The sequence below is a fragment of the Engraulis encrasicolus genome, chromosome 3 (genome assembly GCF_034702125.1).
Source record: "Engraulis encrasicolus isolate BLACKSEA-1 chromosome 3, IST_EnEncr_1.0, whole genome shotgun sequence".
In the NCBI taxonomy this organism is placed as follows: domain Eukaryota; kingdom Metazoa; phylum Chordata; class Actinopteri; order Clupeiformes; family Engraulidae; genus Engraulis; species Engraulis encrasicolus.
In genome coordinates, this window is record NC_085859.1 from 28,116,798 (window position 1) to 28,123,337 (window position 6,540).

Genomic DNA, 6,540 nt, shown 5'->3' on the forward strand with positions numbered 1-6,540 from the left:
TAGCCTATCTACATTTATATTTGCATCATATATTTTCATTGTACATTGTTTGTATACATGCGTATTTCCTGGAGATTTCCAGTTATAAATTCCATCCTTTAGGTCAAGGCTATCATTGGAAGCACTTTTTAAACTGTTGGATTTGTTTGCTTTATGGATTAAATGCATAGGCTAGCTATTGCGCAGCTATTATGTACGAGCCAAAACAGACTCGATATTGCATGCTACATGGTTAAACAATGCGTGTGAGTTGAAAAGGCTATGCAAATATATCATAAACCTGAAACGCTAAATATTACAAAAGCACAGTTATAGGCCTACATGATATGAAAACACATGGAGGTACATACAGGTCCTTACAACGTGCTTACGAGTAAATACACAATTTATTTTTAAAAATCGCCTTTTACAACAGCACACTGTTCACAAAAGTATACATTGTCCTTTTAAAAGGCTCACTTTGCCACTGTTTGCTACTCGTCCGTGCTAAGAACAGCACTGACCGGTGCCATTTAGTTTCATCCTTTAAATCAAGGAAGAAAAACATCACTGACCCTCAAATCTTGCGTGTGACTTGCGCATCATATCTCTGTATCCGAGTGGAAATTCCGCAGCGTCAAGTTGAAGTGGTCCTATCTCTTTGTGTGAGCGCAGTCTCACTCCCCGCAGTAGAGCTCGTCCTCCTATTCAGAAGTCACCGCGGCTGGTGTCAGTAGCAGGCTATGGGAAGATTTTGTTCATGAAAAAGAATAGGCTACTCTAGAGCGACTGGACCGAAGAAAAAGCATTAAAAGGCCTGAAAAGGCGCTTGTTGTCGCTTCAGCGCGTCCTTTGTGCGCCATGCGATGGAGTGAGCGGCTAAAGAGATTAAATTTACGGCCGTTCGTTCATAACACATGCGAGGGGAGCTTCTCCAAATACAAACGATACAAACGTGCAATTACAAGGTCAATATGTAATCTCTTTGTTCATGGGGAGATCACCCGGACAGTCTTTGCACCGAGTCGGCCATGAAGTAGCAAGACATACGTGTTTAAAAAGGCAGACTAATGAGTTTTTTCCAACATGTCTTTTAATTCATTTAGTTTAGTATTAGGATGGTGGGTCTTCAATCCTTGTTCAGCCAATCTGCTTCAACTTGTGCGCTTAATTTCCTGATATAATTTGTAACACGACCTCCTAACTTGTCAGCGAAGTCTAAACAGCACTAAATTGGTACAAATTTATGCTGATTTCATTCCTAATAAACGTGATAAAAGCTTATAGATTTGGCACTAATTACCTTAATGCCTAATGATCTTGAAAATTGCACTGGTTAGAAATATATTACCAATCTGAAATATGTTGTTGGCTGGGGAGAGGGAAAAAGGGGGAAACTTGGAGAGAAAAGATGGATAGCTTTGCTCAGAATTAAGTCCTATCTTACATCATGGTGATAATGGACGCCAGTGAAGTCTCTGCTATGGCAGGATGAAAGCTTTCTGATCCATTCGTGCGTCTTTCCTTACCTTTGGCACTATTGGGCACACAAGAGGAATATAGGTTAACATATGTAGCTTCATCGTTAATACCGATTTACAACAACAGGTAATTTTTAGGTGAAATTCTGCCTATGTGTGTGCAAGTGTTTTTCTTGTGTTTCTAAACCATAGAGAGATTGACCCAGTCATCCTAAACTGTGTGTGCTTTTGGTATGAAACAACAATAAATCAGATTTGAAGCTAATGAGACACTTATTGTGGATGAGTCTGGATTGTGGTTGTTAGTGGTTGGTTGTGTGGGCTCTTGAGGATGACATTTCCAGACTCCGTCTCTGATTGGTTCTTATTGGAGGAAGCTCATGGGTTCAGTCAACTATTAAGCGCCTCCCTGCTCCAGTAAAGAACATTATAATGCGAGGTGCCGCCTTTTTAAACACAAGTTGAATTTTCTCTCATTTAGGCTATATATGCTTTTAACTAGTTTTAGGCTGTAGTGTTGTTTTGGGGGGATTTTCACCCTGGACCGGTGCGGGATGCTATCTCACGCCGACCTCCTGGATGCGCGCCTCGGTGAGTTGCGATGCCTGAGGTCCGGTGATCAACCGGGCGACTTTTACACATGAAATGAGATTTGGACACTTTAATTGGGAATTCAATTTAATAACTCGCGAGACTTAGCCTAGAAATTAGACTTATTTGCTTCGTAATAACCCGACTTTGTTCAAAATTTGGTGCCAGGCTAATTTAATTTGATTGCAGAGATTAAATTAATAACTATATGCTTCACTAACAAGATTTTGATGCAATAAAGGGAATGCGATCGTTCATTCCTATAAGTGGGCACCGATCAGGAATGGCGTTGAGAACGCGATTATAACAAACTGAACAAACTCCAATTTCTTTTCCAGGCATGAAGGATGCATCCGAGCTTCTTGGGCACAGGGAAGCCTTGAAGTGTCGGCTAGGAGGATCGGACACGGGACACGATATGGCCCCGGGTGGAGATGGCGTGGAGGGCGCAACACTTCTCCCAGGAGATGATATTAATACTGGACCCAATCCCTCCGGCATGCAGGTCAACTCCAAAGACCAAGACAAACACCACCAGCAGATCTCCAACCAGTCCAACGGCCAACAGACTCAGCAGCAGAAACAGAAACGTCACCGGACCCGTTTTACCCCGGCTCAGCTGAACGAGCTCGAGAGGAGCTTCGCTAAGACCCATTACCCTGATATCTTCATGAGAGAGGAGCTCGCGCTTAGAATCGGTTTAACGGAATCCAGAGTGCAGGTGAGCCATTATTTCCGGCTGGATATGTTTCAGTAATAACGGCATCATTTTCCTGCATGGTCGCAGATGGGAAATTGCCAAGGACTTAACAATTGGTAAAATACGATACTGAGCACATAACTACACGGGGTTTTAAAGCGTAGGACTATCTAAAAAAAAAAAACAAGAGAAAAAGATTCAACACCATACTAGTCTATCTCGGCAACACTAAAATGAGGTGCTGGTCAAAATAGTGCTCATAGGAAGATAAAAAAGAACAAGTTGAATAAAAAAAGGATCGGTTGGGATATAAATATAAAATTACGAGCTTGTATTTATACATGTATGGGCATGTGAAATCATTTGGAGATGGTCTAATTTATGTCCTGCAGTTCATGTAGTGAGAGCTTTGCAAATGATATTATTGCAAGCAGTGAGCAGCCGCATGGATTACTGTAAATAATGGCGGCATGTTCATGGCATAAACAAAACATCATCATCAACAAAATACAGAATTATTTATTACACAGCTCTTTCTATTATAGCGAATGTGAAAATAATGCAAATTATTTAATGGCATTTCGACATTTAAAACAGCCATTACTCACAAATACTTCCCCACGCGTATAGCGCATGTTCCAATGCGTGTGCCATAATTGCTTCATGGAAAATGCGAAGTTGCTATTCAGCTATTGGAAATGAAATAACTGCAATGCATTAAAGGCTGGACCTCCAGCATTATCCCTGCGAGAGAAATGGACCATCAGATATAATCTCTTCATAAGAGAAAGGGCAAACTATATTGTTGACAGCTTTTTTGTAATGTAATGCGCTCTTGTGTGCGTAAGATGATTTATGCCTCCGTTTTTCACAGCTGGCTTCTTGAAATGAATAAAAGATAAAACTTTTAATGTGATGTTCCGGCTACTAGCGCCCATTAATCATGCGCCCTATAGGCTGAGGTCTCTATAAACCTCCCTGGCTTCCATTATCATCACGCCCTGTTTGCTCAGAGGGAAAATGTAGACTGGAATAGCGATGCTGTGCAAATAGACCAGGGCGCAGGAACATCGAAGGAAAATAGCTAGAGTGGGGGCAAAACTATTCCGTAAATCATATTGTTAGCTCTCTTACTGTAAAATTCCATTACATTTCTTGCGCTGTTTTCATTGTTTTGTCCGCCCAAACGTAATGTTGGTATCATTTAAACCATGCGTAATATAGGCCTATCGGGGGAAGGATTATATTATTGTTACAAAGTTGGGCAGACAAATGACGACTTCTTTGTCACTGCAGAGCACTGGGTGAATGTTGTATACTATGATTCATTTCAACGCATTTTTTTGTTCTTTTCTCAGGTGTGGTTTCAGAACCGACGTGCCAAGTGGAAGAAGCGCAAGAAGACCACCAACGTGTTCCGCGCTCCAGGCACCTTGCTACCCACGCACGGCTTGCCTCAGTTCCCTTCAGCGGCGGCAGCTGCGGCGGCTATGGGGGATAGCCTGTGTTCTTTTCATGCCAATGACACCCGTTGGGCTGCCGCTGGTATGCCCGGGGTCTCTCAGCTCCAGCTCCCGCCGACCCTGGGCAGACAGCAGGCCATGGCCCAGTCTCTGTCCCAGTGCAGCCTCGGCAGTCATCCTGGCAATTCAATGAGCATCTCCAACGGGTTGTCATCCAACGGGGGTGGCCTTCAATCCCACCTGTACCAACCCACATTCCCCGGCATGGTCCCCGCGTCTCTCTCCGGCCCCACCAATGTCACTGGCTCTCCCCAGCTGTGCAGCTCCCCGGATAGCGACGTGTGGAGAGGGAGCAGCATCGCGTCTCTGCGCCGCAAAGCTCTGGAGCACACGGTTTCTATGAGTTTCACCTAATGATGATGAACGCTCAGTGTGTGTTTTTTTAATTCTTTCAACCCCGCCATTTTAAACAGAGGAAACGATTACTCAGGTTCTGAAAAATTCGTCACGAGAAATAGTCAACGAGAACAAGATGACGTGCCAATAGCATTTCATACCTTCTTTTGTTTTATTGCAAACTCTTAATTGTATTTTGCACATTCTCAGTAAAACGATTCTCATTAATTGGATCCTAAACAACCCTCTGTATCTAACCCCTCCTCTACTTGGGCTATTTATTTGATGTATTTAACTTATTTATGTACAGTATTTATAGCAGGCAGTCGTCATATGTAGGGGTCGCGTTATTTGTGGTTGTAGGTTTTTATGAGTCTTTCAAGAAGTATCATACCTATTTCGTTTGTTTTTGTTTCCTTAAATTATTTTTCTATTTATTTAAGAAATCTGGGACAGAGTTTCCAGTTCCACATGCACAGCATGCGAGACTTGGTTAAAGGTTAGAACGTGTAGGCCGAAATGGACTTGGCGAACTTCATTTTTGTAGGCTGTAAGATACACGTCTCACCGCAAAAAAAAAGCGAACGAATAAAAAAATACCATTTTACACCTTCGGCTGCATGTGTTGGCCGAATAAAAAACAAGGCGAAATGACAAGACAAAACGTTATGTTAAAGAAGAGATGTTTGTATAAGCATTCTTGTTAATTGATCTATTAATTTATTTGTGGTATGTTTACTGTCTGTGCTTATTACTGAAATAGGGTTCTTAACTGTTTGACTTACACCAAAAGCATCTCACTGTTCCTTTAACAGGTTTATATGAAATTATTGTAAATGGATAAATAAATATCATTTTCAGTACGTCAAATTAAAAACGTCTCTGTCTTTTAGTGATTTATAGAGAATCCAGTAGCCCACTAAACCACTGGAGGAGCAGAAATGTGCGTGGCAGAACATTCTCAGCTAGGCCTATTTAACAGCATAGGCCTACAACAGAGGGCTCAGGTGACATTTTACGCATGGCATGGTAGCATTTCATTCGTGATGTTATAGTTTATCTGCATGGAAATATATTAGTCACATTGTTTCAAAATGTGACATATGTATGACATTGGATCTAGGATGCATCTTCATCACAGGAATACTGTTATGTTGTTATAATATTATTATTATTATTATTATTATTATTATTATTATTATTAGGATCACTTCAGCCATTTAATATTAGTGGCAAAAGTAACAGTAACAGTGAACATTTTAGAGCAGCAATTTGGCATCCATTACCCTATAGTGGTGGTGAAAAAGCTCAATAAACACAACCTGAATGCGCAACCCATCTCCTAAACGTGACAGATGAGTAATTTACGCAGTAGAACAAATAATTAATCTACCTGCAAAAGAGGCTGCTCTCGGTTACGTCTGTCACGCAATAACTCAACTAAATATTAAAATAAATGTGATATTTTTCACTATTATGGCTCCTAGACAGCGCCAGTGTATCCAGACATGTCAGGTTTTTGGTGAAATAATCAGTTCAGTGCACGCAAAGCCTCTGGTAACATTAATCTTCGCCCCCTTTTTGTCGTTGGGATGGGGGACTTTTTATGTATAGGCTCTCAAACGATTATCATTTTTACGCAGCATTTGTGTTAAGTGTATCCTAGTGGTTGTGATGTGGTATCCTTATTTTGAGGATTAGCCACAGCTGTGGATAGCTAGCATACTATTACTAAACAAAACCACACGTGTATTTTTAAAATGATGGCTGGTAAAGAACGCATCCCATATTGCAGCTTTTAGGATAACGTAGGTTTTTTTGGAGAAAACAATGGCTTGGTATCTTGGTGTCATGTCTTAGAGATGGAGAGTCAAGGTTGCACACTTGGTTAACTGGCATCCCTTGATAGGTCAATGCCTATTATTAGGCT

At 41.3% G+C, this 6,540-nt stretch overlaps 1 protein-coding gene across 2 annotated transcripts; it reads left to right on the forward strand.

The window, feature by feature from the left end:
* Positions 1-2,014: 2,014 nt before the first annotated feature.
* otpb (orthopedia homeobox b) lies at positions 2,015-4,829 on the forward strand. 2 transcript variants are annotated; one of them, XM_063194406.1, is made up of 3 exons: positions 2,015-2,075; positions 2,390-2,772; positions 4,110-4,829. In XM_063194406.1, exons 1-3 carry the CDS (start codon positions 2,015-2,017, stop codon positions 4,626-4,628), a joined length of 963 nt encoding a protein of 320 aa, XP_063050476.1. In that variant the 3' UTR covers positions 4,629-4,829. The 2 variants fall into 2 exon arrangements, with proteins under 2 accessions (XP_063050476.1, XP_063050477.1); XM_063194407.1 differs by having other exon boundaries at positions 2,015-2,051.
* The last annotated feature ends 1,711 nt before the right edge of the window (positions 4,830-6,540 follow it).